At 40.0% G+C, this 27,600-nt stretch overlaps 1 protein-coding gene across 2 annotated transcripts in view; it reads right to left on the bottom strand.

Annotated features, from left to right (window-relative positions):
• The window catches only part of MALT1 (MALT1 paracaspase), a 92,161-nt gene that overhangs the window by 21,776 nt on the left and 42,785 nt on the right, over positions 1-27,600 (bottom strand). The window contains exons 3-10 of one of the 2 annotated variants that reach the window (XM_019640693.1): positions 21,576-21,697; positions 17,346-17,505; positions 16,890-17,068; positions 16,367-16,463; positions 15,726-15,758; positions 13,367-13,393; positions 11,413-11,445; positions 4,609-4,812 (exon numbers count right to left, since the gene is read on the bottom strand). In XM_019640693.1, the coding sequence (XP_019496238.1) occupies positions 4,609-4,812; positions 11,413-11,445; positions 13,367-13,393; positions 15,726-15,758; positions 16,367-16,463; positions 16,890-17,068; positions 17,346-17,505; positions 21,576-21,697 (855 nt within the window). Of the gene's footprint in view, positions 1-4,608; positions 4,813-11,412; positions 11,446-13,366; positions 13,394-15,725; positions 15,759-16,366; positions 16,464-16,889; positions 17,069-17,345; positions 17,506-21,575; positions 21,698-27,600 lie in introns of those variants that run through there. The other variant, XM_019640692.1, reaches the window with a different exon arrangement.

The following is a 27,600-nucleotide window of genomic DNA, read 5'->3' as shown; positions in this document are numbered from 1 at the left end:
TGAAGAACAAAACGACAGCAACTTGTCTGTTCCCCTTCCCCCAATTCCCCAGCACTGTTCCCATCCCCCCAATTCCCCAATAAAAAAAATCATTAAAAAACAAACAAAAAAACACAACTCTATTCCCCATCAGTCTCTTTATTGCTTCTAGAGCAAGATAAGCTTATTTTTAACCTCCATGACCCTGCTGACATTACTCCATCTCCTTTCTGTTTATGCAAATCTTAGCCAAGCCTCAGCGTTATCTCAAGTTCAGAACCCTAGGCAAATTATCACCTGGTTTCTAAGTTTGTACACAATTCACTCTTTCCTCACTTTAAAATCCCACAGCAGCACTTTTGGACACTTAATCACATATTGACTTTTCTGACATTTTACAGTTCTACATATATTTAATTTTGCTGATAAAAATGATGATAATAAAGACATCAATCCAATACATTGGTATAGCATTTCCATGTTTTTCATGGTACCTTCATATCCATGATCTGATTTTAATCCATATAACAATCTTTAAATGATGTCTACCCCTATTTTGTAGATGAGAAAATTAAATTTAAAAAGGTTAAATGATTTGCTTAAAATCACACAGCTGAGAAATGTTTGGACTCCATACGCAGCATTTTTTCTCATTGTATTAAGGAACTTATAATTTGAGAGTACAGATCATGCTCTTTATTTTCTGGGTCTCCCTCAGTACCTGGCATACTGCTGCTTATCTGGGTTATGGATAAACCCATAAAAAACTTGGACTCATTAAATTAACAATGCAAACTGGTCGGGACAGATATAGATCTAGAGACCTTTCTGTAAAGGGTCTGATTTTCAGTAAAAATGCTACCATTCCTAAGTACTGATATTACTTAGAGACAGCCAGGTGGACAGCTTGGGGTTTGCTGCCATTGTATTATTTCACATGTCTGGCTCTGGCAAGACTTGGAGAAGAAGCAATTTTGAGGGAAAGTTTCGCCTCCATCATCCAGAGAAAGCTAAGCGGGTCCATTATTTCAATGCCATATGTCCAGCTCTGCAATTGCTGAAATCAAGGTACTTACAACAAAATACCTTTGCTCCACCCCAAAATGGTTCAGGAAAACTGTAAGTCTACATTCAAATTATATTACAGGAGATTAAGCATTTTTATGTAAAATGAATTAGACCAAGTCACTGTATTAAAAAAAATTCCACTTCTAGTACTGCTTATTAATTTAATTAATAATCTCATATGCAAGGATTGAAGGACAAAATAGGTTATCTTTACAAGTGACAAAAAATTTAATGTGGATGAAAATATAATCCTGTAAAAATCAGACTTCCCCACTTGAGTTAAGAGTGTACAGGCACAGCGCTCAGATGAGAATGTCCACCACCATCACCACTTCTGACCCACACAGCTCTCTGTATGCCAGGCACTGTTCCAGGAAAGAGCTTTGTTTACATACTACCTCCTACAGTCCTCACAGCACACACCTCATCACAAGGCAGGTAATAATATCACCCCCCTTTTAACGATGTAGAAATAGAGACACTGAGAGCTAATAGCTCATCCAAATTCATATAACTAAGAAGAGAGAGAACCAGAACTAACCACTGCTATATTATACTGTCTCTGTATAATCTACTGCTGGCTTTCTCGTTACCTGTACTCTCAGAAAATATAAAACCTCAGCGTACTGGTTTTTCACGGCTTCACTATACGATCACTAACCCCTTCCACCAACCCCCCCCCCAATTTCTTCAAATGCAATCGTAGGCTGAGCCTTAATATAAAAACGTATGAAAGCTGGGTTTCTCTAACTAATGCCTGAAGTGAAATGCTACCTAGTCCAAATCCCCCATCTAAAGATGAAGGAAAACTTGAATTCAAGAAATTATAAGAATAATAGCCACAATATTTTGAGCACTTGTAGTGTGCCAGGCACAGAACTAGTTATTTTATCTTATTTATCCTGCAACCACCTCATTAAGTCAGTCTATCCATTTTATAAATCCTTTTGGCTTAGAGAAGTTAAAGACCTCAGTCACAATCACACAGCTAGTAAGCAGTTGAACACACAGCACTTGAACCCGGGCTAGCTTATTCGAAGGCCCACTGCGGAACCACTGAGCTACACCAGACCGAATGACTCCTCTAGAATAAGGCTCCTGCCATGTTCTGACCAGACTCCTCTAATATTCTTCTTGACAAAAGCACAGCTACGCTGTAGCACGTGATGAATGGAGAAAAGCATCAGGTGCGGTGCATATCAGGCCAAACAGTCTCTATCGTAGCTATCAATACGAGATAACTGGAAATCCTTCTTCATATTTATCTTCAAAGACAGGTAGGATAAGTCAGTGATTTCTGTTCTTAGATCGTGTTTTTTATATTTGTATATGTTTAGAAGTGACTTATTTTCTGTTCTGTTGCAATTTTTGCTTCTTTTACAAGCCTGGCAATACAATAGAAAAGGGCATAAACCTGAGTGCCTATGCTCTCCACATCTAACGTTGTTTGTGCTGACTCGGCCGCTGTCTTCCCCACCACCAAAGAGCTCCCAGCCACCTGGGGCTGGCCGCTGGAGGGGACGGCACAGTCCATGAGAAACGGCCTACGCCCTCAAGCCTCTTCCACACTTACATTCAATGTGGATGTGTCTGATGTTTGGGATAGTCACAATACTTCAAAATATAATGCAGCCACCCTGTTAAGACATGAATCAGTAGGATTTTAAAAACTTGCCAGCTTTCTTACGCTGCCGTTTTGCTTCAATATGCCTCTATATTCCATACTGCAAGATGATGTTTTTATACTGGGGCAAAGCTTCTGCATAAACTGAACTCCGCTCGCCACAGCTTGTAAATATTTCTGGTTCTGCACTATGCAGGGGCAATTACAAGTTTTGATTTAAAAAGCCAAACAAAGGACTTAAAGCCAAGGTGACAATATCAATAAGAAATGAGAATAAATAATCAAGTATGTAATTCTTCATATAATTCCCTCACTCTTAAAATACCTCACCCATCCATAGACCTAAATTGGTTAACAGTTTTTCCTTTCACCTCATTTCAGTGAAGAGTTAGAAGCCTTTTCCCAAGTTAAGCCATCCAGGCACTTTAAAAACGGAGATAAATTATATAAAAACAATCAAACAGCCACCTTATTCTGGATTAAAAATATAAGCCTGTTATCAAGGGGGCACATTTGTATAGTATATTCTATCATATTTTCATAAGAAAAATGGGTAGATTCACACTGAGTCATCACTCTATATACTCATAGGCAGGATTATGTTATTATAACATCAGCATAATAGCTACAATCCAAAATTTGAGGTATTTACTTTATTGATTCATTTGTGTTACAACTGTAATCCTTTTTAAGAGAAAATTCATTTAAATAAGATTTTAAGATTCTCCTCCATCCCATATATAGTGATGTGTTAAATCTTGAAAACAATTTTTTCTTCCATTAAAACTCTCCTATGAGACCCATTAGCAATTCCACCAAGCTTGCCTCATCATATCAATCTAATTATAAATCAGGTTAACTTTAGAAATTACTGTAGTAATATAATTTGAAAGCTATAGGAGCCAATTGATGCTTTTTGTTTATCACTGGCATGCCTAACAACAGGCCCAGAAACGTCCCTTTCCTGGCAGCTAAATGGTACCACACAATATCATGGCAGGCACAACGCCTGCGAAATATGGCTCAAAGGAGCTCAACAGCTGGCCTCCTACATTTGTGGTTATACCAATTAACAGAAATAAATTACCAAAGAAATTACTCACTACTGACAGCACATTTGGTCTCTTCAGAAAATCTTTACCATATATGCAATGTTAACATATTTAAATGAAAGAATGAGAGAAACCATTAAAAATTTACTGTCACAATTTTTGTGGAGGTCCATCTTTAACTACACATGTATAAAACTTTATAGTTTACAAATTGTTTTCATATGCCTCATTCATCAATATTTCCTTGTTAAATTCTAGTTCCCACTAAAGACTAGAAAATACCATGTGATAGAAAAAAGAAACACACAATGTACATTGGGTTACCTTTTATACTACACACACACACACACACACACACACACACACACACACAGAGTAATATTTAACATATACAAGTATATAATTTGTCACTGAGCCATCAAACTTTACTGTGCTGTTGCTCTTGTCATCAATAAAAAACAAAATCATCTAAGATTGGTAAGAATTCTAATAAGAACAATATTGTTTTGACAAAACTAGACATGAAAGTAAAGACATTAATGAATTATCATATGGAATTATAGCATTGAAGATCGAATCTATCTTTTTTACAAGAATAAAACTCTTCAATTCACCAAAGTGTTTACTGCACCTTTCTCTGATTTTTATTTTTATTTTATTTATTTTTTAGCTGAGCCATCCTGCCACCTGTTGGCAGCTCAGCAGCAGCTCAGCTTTGGCCAGGAATTGAACCGGTGACCCTGTTGCTCAGAGCTCGCCCTCTTGAGTGAGCTCTTAGCCAACTGAGCCACTCGGCTGGCCCCTTTCTCTGATTTTTAACTCTTAACCTAAATTGTACAATGAAATAGTGGATAATTACAAAAACAAAGATTATAGATATCTTACCATATACTCCTTTGTCTAAAAGTAGTAAAAATTCATCCACAGCGTTACGCATCTCATATTCAGTAAGATCCAACAGTGAAACGACTTTGAAATCCAGCTGTCTTAACAAGTTGGTCAATTCATACACATCCACCAAAGGAGCTTTAAGCTTGGGGTGCTCCCAGTAATTCATATTTCCTATCAAAAGTGCAACCTTATCCTTTGCTGTTAAAAAAAAGGGGGGGGGGCGAGAGAGATTGAAAGGAGGATATAAAGATTAAAATAAAACTTACGGAAATGGTATCATTATAATAAAAAAGTAGTTTGCTTTACAAATAAGATTTCATTATTATTTACCTTCGAATGATCACTTTATGCAGCAGACCTATACTGAGGACCACAGAGTCTAATAAATCAAACTACTGTAATTAAACTTATTGATACTTTTGAGAACCAGGCAAAGGATATTTATTAGCTGTATACGAAGCATATGGTAACTAATATCAAAGTATACTTCTATTGAATTACAACAAAAGTATAGAATATAATATTGAACCATGCTTTTAGAGTAAATTTAAATAAGGAATGTTTGAAATTGGGTTCCTATCAAATTAGGTTCTATTTTGCTGGCAATTGAAGAGGCTAAAAACAAAAATACCAAAAAGAGGAACAGGAAGAATTTGTATCAGGGCAAGTAAGGGGAAATACCAAAAAGAAGAAAAAAATAGCAACTTAAGTACTGTTATCTGTATTTTTTCAGTTGATGTACTGTCTTCTCTTAGCTTTTTTTTTTTTTTTAACTTTTATTAGCGTTTATTTGATGCTAAATTTACGCTGGGCCATACATTTTTGATTCTTTAGTTTCTTCTGGGAGATCTTTTTCTCCTGTGCAGCCTTCATCTTCTAATTTAGGCACAATCTGCTCTTTTTCTGTGAGGAGCATCTCAGTGTGGCAGGGGGAGCTCATGTCAGGGTTCATCTGCCCGTGAGGTCTGTAGGTTCTGCAAAACATCTTGGGAGCTTTGTTCACCCAGCTGTGCTCAATGACCAGAGTCTACATCTAAACCCTTTAAGTTCAGCATCACTCTCTGCATTTGTAAGCATGTGCAGCAAAAATTCTGAACTCTTTTTGGGCCACCAACCCTGTGTCCAGCCCCACTGTTTGACATGGACACACCTCCCAACTCCGTCATTGAAACGATGGAATGGCATGCATTGTATCTTAACGTGACATCCTTTAGATACATGGTGGCTTTTGGGGTATGCATACCCTTGATGGCCTGAGCAGTTTCATGAGTATTTTAAAAATGAATATGGGGCCGGCCGAGTGGCGCATTGGTTAAGAACTGGCTTGGGATGCCAGAGGGCCCTGGTACGGATCCCACATATGAGGGCCTGTGACACTGCCCTCTACAGCTAAGATGCTGAACAACAGCTTGATCTGGGGCTGGGCTGCTGTGAGTCACCGGTGATGGCGTAGGCTGCAGCCCCTGCTGTAGTGGGTTGCCATGGGCTACCATGTGTGGCCGGCAGCCAGCGTGAGTGGCCAGCAGCCGCTGTGAGCAGCCATCCAGAAGCCGGCAACTGATCTGCCTCGCCCGGGAAGAGCGCAATGATGGTGCCAACTTGGGCCAGTGAAGCAACGTCCTCCACAACTAGACTGAAGAACAAAGGACAGCAACTTGTCTGTTCCCCTTCCCCCAATTCCCCAGCACTGTTCCCATCCCCCAATTCCCCAATAAAATCTTAAAAAAAAAATGAATACGAAGATTTGAACCTCTAGATTTACATGATTTCATGGGGTTCTCTGGGTCAAGTGAATAGTAAACCATTTTCAGAGGTCATCTCAGCCGGCTGACGGGAAGAGCTTCTCTTAGCTTCTTTAAAAAAATGTCCCGTTTGGGTGAGATACGGCTACTTTAGGGATATGTGAAGACTTTTGTATGAAAATCTTAAAGTTTATTTTCTGACTCAGCGCACTGAGACTTTGTTCAAAGATGTGCTTTTATGCCATTTTTTTCCCTGTTTTTGGGAGGCAAAAAGATCCACACCTATGCCCTACAAAGTACCAGCTAGCTTCATCAGGTGTATAGCTTGTCCAAAACCATCTGTGGGAGGCTGGACATAACTTAGTGCTTAAGAGGTCTTCAAAATTGTCCCTTTGCTAGTCTGGAGTGGGGTTCAAAGATAAAGACGTGAGACCATGCCATGACTACAGGAACCTGTTATGGTGTTTTTCTCGAGGAAGCTATGGCGTGAATCCACGAAGGAGACATCAGAGACTGGTGGGGATGACATAACCAGAGCATCCGGCAGAACCGGTAACCGGCTGCAGAGTCACACTGGGTAGGGCTGCAGGCTCCCTTATGTCACAGGCCAGGACTAGGCAACTAGCCTCTGTCACAAAGTGCTGCTAAGTCGTTTACTAATAAAGTATTATGAATACCACTCCTATGAAATTGTAGCAGGCACAAAGAGTCACATTGCTGACTTGATGTCTGCAATATTTAACAGAATTCCCGATGTTTCAAATCATTAAGTTGATTAAATTTCACCAAACATCTTTCTGGTAAAATTTTATCTTTCCACAGAACACTTAAGTCTAGTGTTAAACAGGGTCCAGAGAAAAACTAGTATCAAAGGATGTGACTCTCTCGAAGTGGCAGAAAACCCCACTTTGTGAAAAGCCTCAATACTTTCATGCCATAGTATCTTTATTCTATACTTACATTTTCAGAGATCTCTTACAAATTGCCCATTTGTATGACTATACACATTTCAGGAAAAAAAAAATGATACCTAAGCCATATTTCTAATTTAATAGAAGTCACTTCAACTATTATACAAATGATAATCTCTTCTTTTACTCAAAAGAAAGGCCAATTACCAAGACTATATAAGGACTCAGACATAAAGCTTCTATTAAACTGTCTTTAGTTCCAAAACAATGAAAAATTTGAGAACACTCAGTATGGATTCAATAGAAGGCAGTATAAACTTACACCACTAGATTTCCTTTTTTTAAAAAAGTTTCTTCTTACATAAATTAGATATGCACTCTTACACCAAAGTACTCACTATATAGTAAGACTATTAGCTGGCTAATCTACAGAAAGAAAATTGTCAGTGCATTTTTCTGTGAGCCCACCAACCCTACCAAGAATTCAGACCCAACCTCACTATGATGAAGTCAGGTCAACCCACTTCTAAGTGAGGGGAAGTAAGACAACGTGGTGTCTCTGGCTTACATGGCTATAGGCCAAATCATGAGATTCCTGAAGTGACTCAGGTAGTAAAGTGCTTGTAAATCATAGTGGGTTTTTGCTGGAACATTATGATAATTTAATTCTAATATATATCCTAAACTAAGTTTTGTTGTCAGAAAACAATTATAAGCTATGTAATAGAAAAAAAAAGCCAGTTGTGAAACTAGCATCATAGGCTGTTTCTGCTAATATCAATTCTTTTTATTTATTTATTAAAAAAAAATTTTAAAAAAGATTTTATTGGGGAATTGGGGAAGGGGAACAGTCAAGTTGCTGTCCTTTTGTTCTTCAGTCTAGTTGTGGAGGACGTCGCTTCACTGGCCCATGTTGGTATCATCATTGCACTCTTCCCAGGTGAGCCAGTCGCTTGCCGGCCACTGGACAATGGCTCATGGCAGCTCACGAAAGCTCACGCCCGCTGCCAGCCAGCCCCACTGCAGCCTACGCCGGCGACTCATGGCAGCCCAGCTCCAGGTTGAGCTGTTGTTCACCATCTTAGCTGTAGAGGGCGCAGCGTCACTGGCCCTCATGTGGGATCCGAACTGGGGCCCTGCTGCTCAGAGCTGGTGTCCCAAGCCAACTCAACAAATGCGCCACTCGGCCGGCCCAAATATCAATTCTTTATTCGCTGGTTTTGTTATCTGTTTGCAAAGAATACCTGGTATAGTTTACAGAATGCAAGGGTTCGACAATGTGCCTTAAAATGTATGTATTGATAATTGATCATAATTCTTCAAAACTTTTCCCCTAATGGTGATTTTTAATAGCTACTTTCAGAAATGTCTTAGAGCATTTTCTTGAATGTAATGGTAATGAAGATGATGAGTAAATCAATCTTACCTTGCCCAATCTACTTGTAAAAAAAGTTCCAGAATGGCAGGCAAACCGAGGATTTAGGATAGAGAAGCAGACTGCAGTGGTCAAAATAAGAGACGACAGGAGGGCCGGCCAAGTGGCTCAGCTGGTTAAGAGCTCACTCAAGAGATGACAAGGACTCATCGCAGGAAATTGGTTGTAGACGGGGAAAGGAAAAGTCAGAGTTTAGAGACATGATAGAGAAAGGAAAACAGTAACATTTGAAGTTGAGGAGATAAGAGTGAGGAAACTTCAAAATAGCAACTAAATAAGCCATTTATGATAGTTTTCAAATGATAAAATAAATGGAAGAAATTTTCTGCAGAAAAACATTTACTGTAAGAGCCACCCACAATTTCTTGAACACAAACCATTGATTGGAAAAAGGAAACATGAATTCAAGTTGATAAAGCAATAGAACAAAACCACTTCAGAAAGATCTTTTAACTACATGATCCTAGACATTTTCCAAAGTTCCAAGCAATGTATTCTTTAAACACTGGTACAGTGATACATCATGAGTCCCCGTCTAATTGTCTATTGGTGTGTTCCTCATGTCATCTCATCTAAAATGAATCAGCATTAACAAGCACCTGGAACAGAGCCTGGCACATGTTTAGTGCTGTATTAAGTCCTTATTAGATAAAATCTTGGGCCATCTATCAAAACTCGAGTATTAGCATAAAATCTGACTGGTTGAATATACAGTCTTTGTTGGTCTCATGCATAAAGCCTTTCAATCTCTGTCAAGCAACATCAAGTCCAAATTCCTTAGTCTGGCAAACAAAGCCATCCATGTTCGCGTCCATGCCTGCCTTTCCAGCTGTGGTGGAAGACAGCCTCCAGGGAACCACGGGATCCTGGCCCTCATGCAGTGTCGTCACCCTCACACCAGCCCCCAGCCCCATCCCCGAATCTTTAAACAACATAACGTGGCATGACACTCTGCTGGTTCTGAGTCTAAACCTTAAGAAGTGTTACAGCTTCCAGTTTGGGGATCCGGCCACCATGTAAAGAAATTTAGCTTCATGGCAAGACCATGTGGGGAAGGAGGGGAGGGGAGACAGGGAGAGAATGTTCACAACAGGAAAACAGGTAGGCACATGCCCCTTTTAAAGGGGCAGCCACTAGCTCCTGCGCAGTGGGTGGCCATGGGCTGCCGTGCAGCCAGCAGCCAGCGTGAGCGGCCGTCCAGAAGCCGGCGACTGATCTGCCTCGCCCGGGAAGAGTGCAATGATGGTGCCAACTTGGGCCAGTGAAGTGACGTCCTCCACAACTAGACTGAAGACCAAAACGACAGCAACTTGTCTGTTCCCCTTCCCCCAATTCCCCAATAAAAATCTTTAATTAAAAAATAAATACATAAATAAATAAATAATAAAGGGGCAGCCACTATTTAGCCACAACTGACAGGTACCACTTTTTAAAAGGACCTAGAAATCTGAATGTTTATGACATCTGACCAATGAAAAATGATTATAATTGTTAAAAAAAACCCCACAAAAAACCACTGTATGCCCCCCCACCCCAAAAGGTTAGGCAGTTTTATGCCCTTTTCTCTACGGCATGCAGCAATCTCTTGTTTGCTGTTCCTTGGTTTTAACCTCCACATCTATGCTGGTGACACTAGTAACTGTACCTCTGATCCTGGCGTCTCCTTAGAATTCCAGATCCAAGTACACAACCGCCTCTGAACCCTTCACCCGGATGTGACACCAATACCTCATACTGCTGAGGGCCCACCTGACAGTCATCTGTCCTCTGAAGCCTGCTTTGGACTCTGTATTCTCCAACTCAGTGGGCTGTGTCACTGCACCCCGAGGGGTCCAAGCAAGAACCCTAGCAGGCCTGGTGATTCCTCTCTATTTTTTATGCCTTATAGCAAGAGGACAGAAACAGCTTCCTGAGTCCATCACCTGATGATCTTCTGAATTTGTTCTTGTTTTCTGCAATCTCATTGGTAGTAGCCTCAGTGGATTCTCATTATTTCTTAGCTAGACTACTGGAACAGTTTTTACATTTTTATCCTAACCAAAAACGTCTCCCTCCAGTTTGCTTTCTGCACCGACACAAGACTGGCCTTTCAGAGAGGCAACTCTCCTTCACGCCTCTACCGGAGTTTCCATGTGATGGCGCATATGGGAAAGGGGCCTCCGGAAGACCTGGTTTCATTCTTCTCCTCTGGCCTCCTCCTCTCTATGCTCCAGAGCACTGAGGGATATTCGTAGTTCTCCCAATTCAACGCTGTCTCACTTCCCTGCCATGCTGGACTCAAGCTTTCAGGTTCTCTGTCTGCAAGGCCCTTCTCCTGCTCATCCTGCACAATGTAGAGCTGTACTTGCAGCCTCTCTGCTGCTTTTTCTAGTCTAACCGCCCCCCCCTCCCCCCAGAGGTCGTGTTACGCACGTCTGTGTAACATACACGTTTCCTTCTGCTTACATGCTTGTATGTTTGCATGTTGCCAAAACAAAGACATCATTCCACAGAAGCTGACTTGGTCCCAGAGACTGAATTCATAACCTTTTTAAACCTCTTGCTCTATAATTTCTTTTACAAATATCCAAAATACACCATTTGGTCCCAGTGTTATTCAAATATTTACAAAAGCTGTTAAGTAAAAATGTCTTAAATCCCTTCACGATCGCCACAAATGAAATATATATCATAATTATATTCTGGTCAAGCATTTTAAAGCTCTACTCACCCAAAGGTTGGTCAGCTGTTTGCTCTTTATTATCTGTAAAAGAGTAAAAACGCAAAAAAAACGAAAGGTGTTATTATTCGTGCTACAAGTTTCTTCAGGGTTAGAGGTATATGGAAACAATGCACAATAACATTGGTGGCATTAAAAGACAGACTGGTTTCATAAGCTAGCTGGATTGTAAGATTTTCAGACTGAGAAAAACGTATACCTGGATGGATAAAGCTGGGGTCAGATCAGGGGGTACCTTTGGTACCTGATTGCCAGAGCTGTGCGTGCTAATCCTTAACACGCCAGGGAGAGGTGACAATGTGAAAACTGGGCGGTGGGGACAAGCAGCAGGGTTAGCAATTACTGAAGGCCTGCTGGGTGCTGTTCTACGTGCTTCAATATAACTGATTGAAATAAACCTCCCTGTACGAGGTACATACGATGACCACCTCCATTATACAGGTAAGGAATCTGAGGCGGAGAGAGACTGAGTCACTTGCCCAAAGTTATCAATCTTGGAGAAAATCTCATTCCACAGTCCGTGCTCTTTGCCTTCTGTTCTATATAAGATGAAATACTCCCACCCCCGAGGACCATGCAGGAAGAGATACAGGGAGAGATGGAATTCAGTCAGTGATGTGTCTACTACTACACACAGGGTAACTCTTGCACATTTTAAAATAATTTATATGCTACTGGAATCTATTAAATTTATTAAATTTTCTCTTTCTAAAACTCAAATGTTTTGGTGTCTCTGAATCTTGAAGAGTACAGATAAAATGAAAGGATGCCAAGAAAATTTTAGAAGCTTAGTGGTGGCTCTTTGCAAAAGTTTTCCTGAAATAACTTTTCACAATGTTCACTGAAGGGCGAGCAGGATTCTAAGCAGATAAAGAGGAACAACTGGCTATATTACTAGGATGGTCCCCAGACAGCAGGCAGGCTCGGGGGTTCGGGTGTGTCCCCGAGCCTTCCCCTGAGCTCCAGGTTGGTGGCAAGAATGACACTCTGGTTGACAGTGGCTTTCTGGTTTGTCTAATTCACCTACATGTAAGTAATCAGCACAGCGCAATCGTCATTAGGTGTTCATTAACAATAGATATTTACTAACAAAACATGGGCACGAAACTAAGCAAACTAGTTATGGTGCTACAATAATGAGATATCACATGTCAGGGAATAAGAGAACTCTTGATAAATACTCAATGATACAGCTGTCTTCATAATCGAGTCCTGGAAGGTTTTACTTTCAGATAGACTCCCAGGCTCCATCACTGCCTTTCTGAACGCCCATGACCTATGCATGTCCTTGTCTTCACGGAGTCCTCACTATTACTCTGCCTATCATCTTATCTAAGGCTTTCCCTCTAGCTGAACTTGTTTAGAAATCCGTTTTGACTAAAACTGGCCAAAGAGTGATGAATGCTCCTGCCAACTGTCCGTCTCTTAACGGTCACTGACCAACTACTTACCTAGACAGTGCCAACTCTTCCTGCTAACACACCTTTTATTTCAGATAAGGCCACCCCACCCAACTAGTTCAGGTATGTTCTATGACTGAGCAACTCTGACCAAGGTCCCAGGGGTCTGGGGAGTTCAGAAATGTTGCTGCTGTCACTTTCAAAGACTGCTTCTTGTCTTTCAAATTGAAGATCATGTACTTCCCCCATTAACTAACCGCCTATTTATGATACAGTCACGCACAATGGTAAAAGACGCACTGATGTTTTATGCTGCCTCAGGATACTTTCTTTTCCACCGTATAGCTTTACAACCTAGAATATTTTTAATATTTTCACTTGCATGAAACTGTACTCCATATAATTACAACCCGAAATTACACTATTTTAATAAAGAAAAAAGCTACTAGTACTACGATAGCAAAAGAATATCTATAGTATCTTCAAGTTATTGTATTAAATAACTTAAAAATCTAAAACTAATGTTGTATGTTTATATGACTCACCAGGATGCCCGAGATGATTTAATTCATCTGAAATAAGAGAAAATGGATGAGTGTTAAGTAATCTAGCTGCCAACTTAGCACAAATAATAAGACTAATCAAAGAAGAAGGTTTTGAGCTATTAGATCATGTTATAATGGTTCATCAGTTTAGAATTTTTCAGAGACCATAAGTGAGAAGCCATGCAAATATTAGGACTTCTAAGCCATTATTATTTTCATTAAATGACAAAAAGCTAAGTAGACTCACTATTTGCTCAGAGTTTTAGATATTCTGGCCAATTATGGGACAAAACAGTTGAGAGGTCTGTCTGTGGCTCAACTATACACTTCCTGAAATTAACAATCTCAAATGATTCCTTTTTTTAATAAACTTTACATTTTAGAACAACTTTACGATTTAAAGAATGAATGTGAATACAGTGCAGAGATCCTGCATATAACCACAGCTAGTTTCCCTATTTTTGACATCTTATGTTAGGAAGGTATATTTGTTCTTATATGTGATCTAAATCAACTAAAGAGTAGCATCGGCTAGAGTACATGCTACATACAATTTCTTTTGCCTCTTATCTTACAGACTTCACTCTTTTTTTTTTTTTTTTAAGCTGAGCCATCCTGCCACCTGTTGGCAGCTCAGCAGCAACTCAGCTCGGGCCGGGCATCGAACTGCTGTTGCTCAGACTTCACTCATTTCTGATTGCTTAGGTCAGCATTTCGTTCTTCCCTCTCCTCTTCAGCGAGGTTGCTTTATACATTTGGAATACACTTAGATTCTTTTGTCATATTCTGCATTCCATCCTGGAATCCATCCTCCTCTGACCAACTAATGGTTTCTTTAAACCTGCATCCCCTTATTCACCAGTACAGTGCTCATACAGAATGGTGTCACTGCCCTACCAAATAACCTGAGCTTCACCTAATTCAATCCCTACCCCTTGTCCTGATCAAATATCTTTAACAAAATACGTAAAACGAACTAGATAACATCATGTTCCATGGGTGAAAAAAATATAAGATATGACGTAGGACTCTGTTCATGATCTGTGTCAACCAACCAATTATAAAATGTCTCAACTTTGTAGACTTTTTTAGAAAGAAAAGTTGGATCTCATTTTTCCATCTGAAATTCCTGGAGTAGTTTTCATAGTTGGATTTTCATCTCTAAGTGTTTGGAACAGATTTATTTGAAAATTATTATTTAATGGTGTGTTGTTACTGCAAAAATTATAGGGAGAATCTTACAGGTTAAAAAAAAAGGTGAAAATTTACAGGAATTACCCTGAAGCCAAATGAGACAGAAAAGCTAATTTTTAAAAAATTTATTCTAACAGGACTCCAGTGTTAGGAAGTTATAAAAATCATGCAATTAGGCAAAAAAGGAGTAAGAGAAGAAAGGTGTTTGGTTAGGATTTCTTCACATAGCTTCCCTCATATAAAGCCCACAGACCATGAGACTGGAAAACCCTTTTGCTAGAGAACTCCCATCCACAATTATGTACTGGGATGAAAACAGTGATTATGTATTTCAAAGTGACACCATAGTGATTTGAAGAACAGAAAAATCAGGAAACATTATATTTAACCTTATTTTCTTAATTTATCCAAGTAGACCCTAAGGTTATACAATAGTTTAAAGAGGCAGAAATGGAAAAAATACTTTGCTATCCACAAACCTAATTTTGCAAAATAATGTGATACCATACTAAGGGAACTTAAGTTTTAAAATGTACTCATTACAACCTATGTACAGTGCTTTAATTAAAACAAATTAGAAGTGTATGTTAAAATAGATTTTCAGTTCTCTTTATGTATTATGGTAAAGATGACATGGTAGATTAAGCTGCAACTTTGTAGCTTCAAAAATTGATCTTATCAATTTCATATTAAAACAGTATATTTAATATTTATATAACATGTGTTAAACAATAAATAGCCTGTCCTGAAACTTTCATAGAAATTACATTCACATTTCAGAAGCATATTGTCATGGCTAAAGTATAGATAAAATAATCTAAACAACTTTCCATGACAGTATAGCCATCCATCTTTTTTACAAATTTTGTGAAGATAAAAATCGGCATTAGGAATTAATTGCAAATGTTCACTATTCATAAGATGTTATGCAGAACTTTATTATTACATGCAATAGAAAATCAACTGAGTTACTGTCACGGTATGTCAATTTAACAGTGTCTATGGCAATTTACCAATCCTCAAAGACACAATATCCTTAGATGAAAATGATTTCTTACAGCTAGTATTTTTTCCATCACTGCAATCAGTGGGTTAGAGCACTCCACCAATCCCGAGAGGCACCAGCATGCAGGATACCTGGTTTCAAAGCAAAGGATTACACTACCTTCCGTGCACTCCACTGCCTCATCTGTTCTTCCTTGTTCCAGAGAAAACAAATGTGAATATATTGTAATTCATGATCTTAGGAAGAGCAGCCATCAAGCAAATAGAGAGATAAATATGACAGAACTATGTTGGCAAACCAACACATGCATCGACATCTCCGACTATTAGCAATACAGCTATAAATGTATTAAGCTTAAATACAACAAACTCCCCAGTTATGTACTTTATAATGGGGAGCATAGAGTAATCATCATTCTTTCCTTCATATGTCTGTGATGTTTGTTTTTTAAAAAATGTTTTATTAAAAATCTTTTCCCACTAAATCAAGTTCTTGATAACTAAAGTTTTAATACACGTTTGACCTAATTGTTTAAAATAAAATATAATATTGAAAAATAACTCGAAAGATCTAAATAAAAAACTATTTTTCTGGCTCTTTCTGCTCCTGGTATTTGAACCTAGATCATGCATTTAGTATGTATTCTCTCAAATTTCTATATAAACAGTATAACTCCTGATACTTAACACACCATTGAATAGAATGGGGTAAAAATAGCAGAATTTCCTTTGCTTAAACATTTCGCTTTATATAGCTTACATTATACTCCATTTGTCAGAACACTGAGTAACACTGCTTACCTATGATGATCTCTGCCTTCTTGCTATCTTGACTGTCTCGGTCATTATATGCACGACACCAGTAGATTCCTTGATGTTCCAAATCCACATAAGGCACCTGTATCAGTATCAGAACACACAAACATTTCCTTGTCAATTTTAATTTACATTGGCTTGGAGAAAAAGTTATTTTGTACTTTATAAAAACTATGAAACAAAGTTTCAGAAGGCTTTAGACACTCTTAGATGATTTCCATTCATTAGGGTACATATTAACAAGCAAATGATACAATGATTCCAGTAACACTGAGTTTGGTGCAATACTATTTGACATTTTAGTATAAGCTCTTAGATGTGGCACTAGTATATTCTAGCACTTTTGCAAATATAAGAGTCAATTAATATTAAATAACAAGGGACATGAAACAAAAATTCTGAAAACATAAAAACATCCCAAAGAATATAAATTTTAATATTTACCTTAATGTTTAATTATACTATTTTACATATTAACACAAAATACCCCCCAAATCCAACTTCCTACCATGTATAGCTTTTTTGTCTCATGTGTTAGCGGTGATTCATTTTTGAACCACTGGTAGTGAGGAATAGGGCTTCCAACAGCAACACACTGGAGGACCAATGTGCTGCCTGGCATCAGCTTTTGGGACCTCGGTTCAACACAGATTTTCAACTTGGATTCAGAGACGCAATCCAAGCTTCCTTAAAGTAAAAGAAAGATATCATTAAACATAAATAAAATCTCTAGGTTAAAAAAAATTTTTCCCTTTTAATTAAAAAAAAAAAAGTATTTTCAAGTTCATCCTTCATTTTTTTTCAATCTTTAATAGCATCTCCCAAACTGTTTCATAAAACATTGGGTAAAGTACATATGCATGCTTTGGGTGATATTTTCATACTTTGAAATTATTTGAAAGCAAACATTTATATAAAATAAAATAAGGCAATTCCCTTCCCAACATTCAAGTTAATCACTTACCCTGGAAGCTTTCTGTTATTTCTGTGACATCACAAACATCCAGCTGTGACCACTGGCTGAATTCAAAGGTGAAGTTATTATTAACTCGACAGACATAAAAGCCTGCATCTTTAACATGCACTGTGTTAAAAATAAGTTCTGAGGCATTTCCATTTGGAATCTGTAAAAAGAATCAATAAGAGAATGTCAGTGAATGACTTGTCAAAGCATGCCTTATCAAAAAGGTGCTGTGCGAAACGTATGATGTCCTTGGAGTTTTGAAAAGTATCGTTTTTCCAAGTTCTAAAATATTTGTTACTTAAAAAACAAATAACATTTTGAATAACTTAGGACTGAAGAAATCCACAGTTGTCTACAAATCCATTAACCAGAGCATTAATAAACTCTCTCCCATATATCTTCCGCAAACTCATTAACAGAAAAGTATCTGTTCTGTCATGTAAAACTGCTCAATCATTGGTATTTAAAGAATCTACAATTGCAACATTTATGAGTTAAATAGCCATACAACATGACAAACACTACATGAAGTACAGAGTACGCAGAAAGTTAGGCCTGGCTACTAACTTTAGTTCTGACCAAATTAGCTGTGCATACATGAGCAAGTTATTTCACCTCAAGAGCCCATTTTCTCATCTGCCAAATTCTAGAAGAGGATAGGCTCCTCAACCAATATGCTACTTCTTTGAAGGTCTGGGCAGAGAAGGACTATGGAAACCATATGTGCGATGGGAAGAAATGGCCCTCCAAGGGTTTCCTAAACTTTGGTCACTACGTTAAGGTTTGTGTCACCTTTGCTGCTCCCATCAATTTATCAGAGCCACCCAACTCTGACACATTGCCAAGGAAGGGGCTAAGTGTCACGTTATATTATATTAGCTCCCTTGCAAAGTACTTTAACAAGTTCAATCGTCTTTTTCTCCAAACCCCAACTGAATTCAATTCTTTCCCCTCTCAGAAACCGTGCCAGAAAGAGCATTTTGCTGAAGATTTGACAGCTGGGTAGCAGGCTGCACTTAGTACCACCTGATGGTCCTACCATGTTAATCTACGAGGCTGACTTTCCTATTAGACCAGCGGTTCTCAACCTTCCTAATGCCGCGACCCCTTAATACAGTTCCTCGTGTTGTGGTGACCCCCAACCATAAAATTATTTTCATTGCTACTCTATAACTGTAATTGTGCTACTGTTATGAATCTTAATGTAAGTATCTTTTTGTTTTCCGATGGTCTTAGGCGACCCCTGTGAAAGGGTCGTTCGACCCCCAAAGGGGTCGTGACCCACAGATTGAGAACCGCTGTTTAGACTATTAATGTCTACTTTCTCTCTCCTCAACCCCCCCAATCCTACCTCTCTTAGCTATGGACCTCTTCTTGCCACCAAATCACACGCCCATCTCTGTCTGTACCTACTTCTAACTGCTCTTCCCCCTCCTGTTAAAACGGAAAAGGTGTCTTCCTAACAAAGGCTACCTGGGCTTAGGATCTGTGGGGATCCACTCAGAACCCCAGAGTTGGTATGAAGATTAGTTCAAGCTGAAGACATTTGGGATTCCACAGATGCAGAAAAAAGCCTTCTCAGAGCTCTCCTTATCTGACTAAAAGCAGAAGCTTCTGGGAAATGAGGCTATCATAAATTCCCCCTTCAGGGCAGCTTTTACTCCCAGGAACGAGACCAAGAATCAACCTACCATAAATCCCCACTCCAGGGGAGATTGATGGTCATGAAGATGATGGAAAACCCACTTGTACCTGCATGAATAAACAATATCACAAACTTTCTTATCTCTCATTTACTCTTCTAGAAACCTCCTTATTTCCTAAAGAAACCCATTTGTTCTTCCCACAGAGGCCTTTTCTCCTTCCTACCTTTTCTTGACTAAGTTAGGTATATAGGCCTCTAACTCTAGCCATTCACGGAGCTACTTCTTTTGTAAGTTCCCATATGAATAAACTTCTCTTGCTGATTTGGAGTTTGTCAGTTAATTCGCAGGCCCCCAGGGACTGAACACAAGAGGGTAGAGGAAAAGTTTCTTCCTCTCTGACTATCCCATCCTCTCTGACCTTGCTCCTGTAATTTTATTTCTCTGCTTGAGCATCTATTTCTCTCTTTTATTGTATCACTTTCAAAAACACACGCTAGTGCCTTGTATCTTAAACAAACAAACAACCCCAAATATACCTCTCTGGACCCACACCCCCTCTCCGCAGCATTGAAAATGCTGACCACCCCTTTCTCTGTGAAATGTTTTCCCTTTTAGGTTTCCTTTCATCCCCCCTGGATTTCCTCCTATCTCTCTTGTAGAGTCTTCTGAGTCTGTTTACTGGCTCCTCCTCCTCTATGTAAACTTTCAATGTTGTCTCCCTGGATATCCAAAATGACTAGTTGACTCACTGAAATGTCTAATAGGCATTTCAAACATAACATGTCTAAAACCAAATTCCTGATTTTTCTCCCTATATCTATACCTCTCCTCATATTCAACGCTTCAGTATGTAACATAGCCCGATGCTTAAGTAAAAAATCTAGGGGTCATTCTTGATCGCTCTCCCTTTTTCCTCATGCTCCACATCCAGTCAACGGGGTTTGGTTAACTCTGTCTCTAAAATAAAATGACGTACACACTTTGCCCCATCCCCACTGCCATACCCTGGTCCACACGACCGCTATTTCTCGCCTAGCACAGTCTGTGTTTTAAAAGCATAAATCCTATCATGTTACTTCTCCTGCTGAAGACCTTTAGCGGCTCTCAATTTCTATCACCCTGTTAATTTTCCTCATGGCTCTTAACTCCAAGAAGTGTCTCCTGTGCTTACTTGCCTGTGTCTCCCCACTGGAAGTGGCAGCGCCCCTGTGTGTCAGTGTTTTATCCACATGGCCTTAGAACACGGCCTAGCACAAAGCTGGTGCTCATCAAGTCCTTGCTAAATGAACTCTCTCCTAAAACAGACCCACAGGCATAAGAGTGGGCTGATGAGACTTCACTTGTCGGAGCTTCAAGTTCATCACAACTCTTCAAGGCTAAGATGTACTCCCCCACCCCCCGCATCCCTGCCTTTCTCAAACTGTGACATAATTTACAAATGATATACTCAATGTAGTAGGTTTTATCCATTATTTTTCCCTCAAAAGGTGCATATATTCAAATGAAAGCAACTGTGCAATTGAGGAAATATGGTAAAGACAGCTTCCATTACCATGGCTTGAAAGCCAACATAAAGCACCCTGCCTGCTAAATTCTCACAACCTCCGACAATAGGCATCTGCATTGCTAGTGACGACAGCCAGGGTTCCAACACAGGCCTCTCTGGTCCCAAAGCCTACACGCAGTCTTCTTAGTACACCACACAGATGCTCTACCTTCCCTGTGGGTGAGGGATGGACACAGAAAACTGTGTAAAACTACCCATCTTTTCTAAGACAAGAGAAGGTGATCCCCATTCAAGGGAAGATCATAATCTGAGAACGACTCTTTCACTTTGTGTTAGGTTTGCAAATGTGGACTTATGGTTGAGTTTGGAAGACAGCTCAGTTATCTGACTAACGGGCTGAAAAGACTATGGAATTTCAAGGTATGATCGACAAGGGAAGAGGGCAAGGGGAGATGGATGAGGGAGAAAAGAGAAGCCCACTCAGTGGGGTACACACGGGTGAGCCAGGTCAGTGAGAGCTCCCCAGAGGCAGAGTGGCTCACAGAACTTTTACGAAAAGAGAATTCCCATATATGATTGGATGGCGCAGGGATAAGACGCTTCCGCAAGAGGAATGCTCCCCTCCCCCAACTGAATTCTACTTCGCAACCTCGCAACAGCTTAAACCTTTTGATATAATCCAGTTATATGGAAAACTTAAAACATTGTTGCATTAGCTTTCCACATCACCTTGACAGACTTTTAATGAAAGATTTGTTTTGGAACCTAATTTTTGCATAGATATGCCAGAAAATTCTGGCGATGTTTCCTCTCGGTTACCACTGTTGCTTCCAAGAGTCCCCATGTTCCATCCACAATTTTTAGACAGGAGAATTGGTTTTATTACTACTTACAATGTTTTAGGCAATTTTGGAATTGTCTTACCAAAATAATGAGCACTGGACATTTCAGTAATAACACAGCAACATCGATCAGATCAAACTTCCCAAGAACATATTGAGGCTGAACACACCCATTCATTTTCTATCATTCTATCTTCTAAGGACAGAGGAATTGAAAGACATTTAAAACAATTACCTCTTTATTCATTTTGAACCATTGATACTGCACAAAAGGATGTCCAGTTGCCCGGCAACACAGCCTCACAAACTGTCCAGCCAAGACTGCCTTTGACTCAGGGTTTACGGTGATCTTTATTCCTTTAAAGAAAAAAGTTACATCAATGAAGTCATAGAAAAGGGGGTTTCCTTGTTTATGTTTCTGAAACCAAAAAAAAAAAAAGTAATTTGGAAATAACCTGCATATCCATCCTGGGCAGAAATCACCTATTCGCACCCATTCCCCACCAGGTCATAAGTTTCAAGGTTCCAGGCTTTGTAACACCAGGACAGAAGCTCGCTAACAGGGGACTTTGATCTACTGTACTTCCCACGACTGGCGGAGAAAACTGTTTGTCTTACTTCTTCAATTCTTAGAAATAGTGTTTCCACATTCGAACACGTCTGAAATCGGGATGCACCTTATCATGGATGTCTGCCAGGCAGCAGTCACAAGGTCGTTTTTGGTACCAGCTCTTCGAATGGCTGGGACCTCAATGGAGTTAGTGCATTCTTAGACAAATGTTGAATTCAAACACCACAGAAAACGTCTACAAGAGCCATCTGAATTTCAATGCTATGATTTAGTATTAAAATGGAAATTATTTCATAAGCAGGAAGGCACAGAAACAGAAAAGCAGGATCTAAATTTCAGACATGTCATACAAACATTTCTCATTTGACTGTCAGCATGGAAACGGAAAACTTTTCACAGGCGCGTCAAAGGAAATCCTGGTCAGTAATGAAATCCTTCCCTCCCTCCCGCCCCTCCCTCTGTCACTCTCTCTGGGAAGCCTGCAGCCACTGGGATGGTCAGGCATCCCTGCATAGGGGCCCAAATGCAAAGGAAAGAAACTTGGGCCTCCTGCAGTCGTGTGAATGAACCATCTGAGAAAGGGGTTTTCCAAGCCCAGGGTAACCTTCCGATGGCTGCGGCTCTGGCTGACAGCTCGACTGCCATCACATTAGAGGCCAAAACATGAGCCCAAACCATGCCGCTACGCCACTTCTGGCTTTCTAGCCTCAGAAAAAGAACCGTGTGAGATCATAACGATCATAAAAGGTTGTTGTTTCAAGCTGTTGGTTTTGGAGTCATCTGTTATATAGCAACAGATAATGGATACAAAAGAAACCACAGTTCGGAAGTTTTACATCTGCCAACGTTATAACACACAAAACTGGGTTGGCTGGCTTTCAGGAAGGAAGGAGAAAAGACCATTAAAGCTTATAAAGTTTAATTTCCCACACCTACTTTTATTTTCTTGCCTCCTCTATCCTGAATACGATCTCCTAACAGTATCTTTTTCCTCTCAGTGCACCAATGCAAAGGAACAAAACAATATTACAATTGAAGAGGAGTTAATCTACATAATAACAATCTTAATACTTCAAAGGTATCCAACTTTCTACGGAGAAAATAGTAGCTGAGGTAAACTAGCTATGTGAAATCCATGAAATCCATGAAAACAAACATCCAAAACGTTCGGAGTAAATATCTATTGCATACCTATTACATTTCTATAAAATGTAACCCTATAAAATCTTTACTAAATAGAATAGAGCCTCTCAAAAAAAAATTTAAAACTTTTGCCAAGGGAGAGCTTTCATATTCATTAATTCTTGATGTTGATGCCAAGTTAGCACAGGATGGATGAAGTAACAGTTTCTGTGAATTTTGTAATACAGGTTGGTAAGAAAGTACCTGGTGTCATCAGGAAATGGGACAGCACTCTTGCGCAAGCCTGCAAATTCGCAACAGTGTATGTTAATGCTCCCACACAAGACTTATCCACCAGGAGACATTTACATCACAACTTTAAGATACAAAGATTAGGTGTGATAAAAGGAAAAGAAACTGCAACAATTCAAGGGGACAAGTATAAATGTAGGTGCTCTGACTAAACTGGCTTTAAAATATGGATGTCTTAAGCCATTTTAAACCTAACATGTTCCAAATCCCTCTTGAACAAAATCTACCCCTCTGCTAGACCCTGCAGTCTCCCCCATGTGTCCAGTTACTCAGGACAAGGCCTTAGCGGTCATCCCTGCATCCCTCCTCCTTGTGTCCGCATCCTCCACAAATAATTTATCTGCAAGTCCTGTCAGCTAAGCTTTTCTGTGTTACCATCTTCAAAGCCACGGTCTTAACCCAAGCCGCCATCAGTTCTCGACTGAGCTATCGTTACAGTCCAACGTGTTTCCTTGCTTCCAACCAGCAGCCCAAATGTCTTTTTAAACGTAAATTAATCCATGTCACTCCTCTGATTCAAACCCTCTGCTGACCTCCCACTGTGCTCAGAATAAAATTCAAACTACTTCCCATGACCTACAGAGCGCAGCCCGAACAGCCGTCCTCTCCCGCCTCGCGCCCTTCCATCCTCCGCCTTGCTCACCACGCTCCAACCACTTTGGACTTCTTTTCCTCCGGAAGGCAAGCTGTGTCCTGCCTTTCCTCTTACTAGTCCTCTGCTGGGTTTTCCCTCTGGCCCCTCACTGTTTCATTGATTCTTTTTTCCTCGTCATCTAGGTCTCCAGCTTCTTCGGGACACGTCTCTAAATTAGCTACTGCTCCATCCTGGTTCTCTGTTACACTCGCCCTGCTGTGTGATCTTCACTGCACTCATCACCTGAACTTCCTGTTTCGTATCGTCTGTCTCACCTACTAAAACAGAAGCTCCACGAGAGCAACGAGCCAAAGACCTTGCTTGCTTGTCTTAGTCACCAGTTTCCTGACACCTGGTGACACAGGGCCTGGCACCTGGGGATACAGTGGGTGCTCATCACCTATCTGTTGGATGGGTGCATATAATAATAATAATTACTATAGTAGCCACGTACTGCTTTGCATGTGCCAGGCATTTTGATTTCTCACCTTCAAAATAACCATACGAGTTAGATAATTAATTAGATCTACATTACAATGAAGAAAATAAAGTTAAGTCATTTGCAGAAGGTCACCCAAATTACCTTGGGTAAATTATTTAACCTCTCTGAGGCTAATTTTTTTTTTTCATTGTAAAATGGCAGACACAGGATGCAAACATAGGTCTTCCTGGGCTTTAAAACCCGCTTACTTTTGTTATCCCATTGACTCCTTTTTCCCCTCCAACTTTACTGAGGTATAATTGACAAATAAAAATTATATATAGTTAGGGTGTACAACAGTGATGATTAATATAAGTACACACTGTGAAATGATGACCCCAATCAATTAGCCCATCCACCACCTAGTTTTTATTTTCCAGTGATTCTTAATGAACCTCCCATGCTAATCCCATCTTCTGCCACAGTGAGCCACTCTTACTGAAGGGAGTGTGTCGGGCAGAGTGCAATGTCTTGCACGGTGACCCCGCTTACACATTTACCAAGGTGAGTCTTCTCTGCTATTCTACAAAGAGAAAACAGATAAAACTGATGGACGTGCAAAGGCTTTCTCCCTGGAGTATCTTCTAAAGGAATGAATGACTTGAGTGGAAAGGGCCCACATGGCCAGGGTGCTCCAAAAGGCATCCCCCTTTGTGTGGGAGATAAGACGAAATTATTCTTAATGTACATTCAGACTCAAAGCTTATACATCTGTCCTGTATTAGCGATTTTAGTCTTCTAGCCTTCAACAAGCAAAAAAATACACGTATTTATTGCTTATTGTTTCAAAGACAGAACCGAAAGGAAAAATGTGATTTGGAAACCGCCCCGGGCAAGTTGTAAAGAAAAGAAGTCACAATACCTCCCATGTTTTAACCACACATATTTCCTTCCTCCCACATAGCGCCGTGCGACAGGGAACCTTGGTCAACCTTTAACCACCCTCATGCAGCACCCGCTAGTCAGAAGATGCCGAACAAAGGTAAGGAAAGAAGATGGAACAGTGCTATGGAGGCCTGCAAATGAAAGTTCTGTTTTAAAGGGTGAATGCACGGCTTCCTGGCAAACAGGCCTATTTCAGATACCATCTGCAAAGAAGTCGAAGAGCTTACTTGGTTTCCTGTAAGCTGGGAGGAACCTGACTAGGTATGATGGAACACGAGGAATGTGCTTTCAACATATACCTATGTAGGTCACAGATAACGTGATGGTAAACAACAAAACTAAAGACCCTGCTGGGATTACAACACAGGTCAATCAGGGTGATTGTCGACTTGACAAAAGGATTCCTTCTAGGGTCCCTTTAAGCTATTCCCTCTCACAATGCACGTCCACATTGACGGGACTTACAAACAGCCTTCCCAGGAACACATCTATCGCTCACATTACCGTGCACCTATTCTCAGAGGTCAAGAACCAAGAAACGTTTCCACCAGCTTCCATCTAAAACTCTTCCTCGAAGTTACTCTGAACATTTCTAAGCTATCATTGAAAAGTACCCGCAGTGTCCCAGAATAAATGCTATTTTCTTCCTCCAACAAACTCCCCTCATTATACAACCATGTCATGGATGTCCCTCTTCCAAGTCGTTACATTGGCACCTACTGTGGCTACACCTCGACTCGTCCGAGCCCTTATTCTTCTACGTTGCCCGGCGACCCTGAACACCCTGGACCTGAGAAACATTCGTTTGGACCCCACTGACCACTCCCATTCTATCTCTTTGCTTCTTCCTCATTTTTATTCCCATCCATACCACCTTTGCCTCTTTTCACTTCTTGATTATTTTCCTTTCAAAATTTTCCGTCGCTGGTGAAACAAGAAAAGTCCTTTATGAATAAGATCTTAGTATTTCAGTACTTTTTAATTTGGCAAGAAAAAAAAACTTGAAGTCCACGGGTCAGAGAGGCAACAGGTAATAATCTGTAACTAGGTTTCCCCAAGAGCCCAGGAATTTCTTAGCATTATGCAAATGGCACTGAGATCAGGTCAGGGTCAGCAGACGCGGGTTCTCACGTACCTCTGTCAATAACTGTGCCTCTGGCCAAATGATACTTTCTGGAAATCTCATTTTCCACATAAATGTCTGTTCACATTTAAAATTTAAATGCTCGTAATGTACTGTTCTGTTCCTTCCCAGAATTGTGAAGATAAAATGTGACGTCGTAAAGGTATTTTGGATACTAAAGAATAATACTCAACAATTTTACCTCTTGTAAAAGTAATGGAAAGTAAAACTGATATCAGAAACATAACAATGAGTGTGCTACAAGGGATGAAAGAGAAAAGGTGAAGTGATATGAAAGAAAAACGGGAAAAAGGGGCGGTGGCAAAGGGGAAAGACACCACTGAAGACAGCTTACATGATTCTGCCATTGTCATCTGATAGGTACAGAGAGTGAAGCACCTTTTATATGAAGAATGGAAGAAAATGTCCACATCACAAAACCGGAGTTGGAAAGAACCCTAGGATTCATCTAATGAACCCCACAAAGATGTTAATTCTTTCTAAATTATCCCCCATTGTCCGGCCTCTACTTAACCAATCCCAGGTCAGGGTATTGCTTCCTTGGCAAGCATTTCGTGACCTACATAACTCTAATGGATAGAGCCTATAAATACGCACGCAAAATGTTTTCACTTAAAACAAAAGCAACAAATAAAAACATCTACGTTCATGTGCATTTGCCCAGGAAACAGATGCCAATACTGGTTGCTTTGGGATCAGGCATTTTGATCCTTAAATGAAAAAAAAAAAAGGTGTAGAAGATCATTAAGAACTTTTGGTTCAAACAATTTCAGCACATTCATTTAACACCCTCACCCCCTTCCAATTCCCACTGAGATGACCAAAGGAAAAAAAAAATATGGAAACGATTAGTGCTGGAAACTGGGGATGGGTAACCATGCAAACATGAAAACTATAAGTAATTCCTTTGACATAAAGTACAGGCAAGACCAGACTGACGGCAAGCTGGCCCCCCATATGCTGTGGAAAAGCCCAGTTAGACAGAAAGCAGAGGCAGGTTAGCGTCCATTGCGTGGTGCTCCTTCAGAAAACACATCAGATGTCAGAGCCCACAGACAGCAAGAATCTGGCGGTGAGCTCCCTCAGAGCAAGAATCTGGGGGTGAGCTCCC

Source organism: Hipposideros armiger, unplaced genomic scaffold (genome assembly GCF_001890085.2).
Source record: "Hipposideros armiger isolate ML-2016 unplaced genomic scaffold, ASM189008v1 scaffold_52, whole genome shotgun sequence".
NCBI lineage: Eukaryota > Metazoa > Chordata > Mammalia > Chiroptera > Hipposideridae > Hipposideros > Hipposideros armiger.
The sequence above is the reverse complement of the archived record's forward strand: the minus strand, read 5'-3'. Positions and strand labels throughout refer to the sequence as shown.